Below are 521 nucleotides of genomic sequence, written 5' to 3'. Positions count from 1 at the left end.
GTAGAGGGAGTTTGCAGGGAAGTCAGCAGAAGAAAATACACTGTAAAACTAATTTAAACTATTTCTGACCGTAGAAGTAACAAAAAGCAAGTAGACAATTTGATTTTGGAGATATTTCTTGTTTTAGTCCTCTGAAGAAGTCAACTCACCCGAGTATGCCCAATAAGGATCCCCCGAAGCCTTTCGCCTCCGTATCTGCACAGAACTACCATGTCTGTTTTCATGCAGAGAGCCAACATAACCTTCAGTCAGAGCTGGGAAGAGAAGAAGCAGGAATCATTAGGAAAGTGGTATTTACTCCCTGGAGTTTACACTGTGAAGCTTAAATCTTTGCTGAGCAGAGACTACAAACTTGGCATTGCTTAAAAAAAAATTTAACAGGCATGTTCCTCACCCATGAAAACCCACCATCCAAACTTGATTCACAGAAGCCAGGACTCACTGATGCCATTATTCTGATCTGGCACATGCCTGCATAACTCCAGTAATTTCCATAAGGAAATTCCGATAAACACAAGCAA

At 41.1% G+C, this 521-nt stretch overlaps 1 protein-coding gene across 1 annotated transcript in view; it reads right to left on the bottom strand.

The window, feature by feature from the left end:
- Nucleotides 1-258, bottom strand: part of PTPRG (protein tyrosine phosphatase, receptor type, G) — a gene marked incomplete at its 5' end in the record, with an annotated part of 319,745 nt that extends 319,487 nt beyond the window's left edge. The window contains one exon of the mRNA XM_009329498.1: nt 150-258. Coding sequence (XP_009327773.1) covers nt 150-258 — 109 coding nt within the window. The remainder of the gene's footprint in view (nt 1-149) is intronic.
- Nucleotides 259-521: the final 263 nt, after the last annotated feature.

The sequence above is a fragment of the Pygoscelis adeliae genome, unplaced genomic scaffold (assembly GCF_000699105.1).
Source record: "Pygoscelis adeliae isolate BGI_AS28 unplaced genomic scaffold, ASM69910v1 Scaffold148, whole genome shotgun sequence".
Taxonomy (NCBI): Eukaryota; Metazoa; Chordata; class Aves; order Sphenisciformes; family Spheniscidae; genus Pygoscelis; species Pygoscelis adeliae.
The sequence above is the reverse complement of the archived record's forward strand: the minus strand, read 5'-3'. Positions and strand labels throughout refer to the sequence as shown.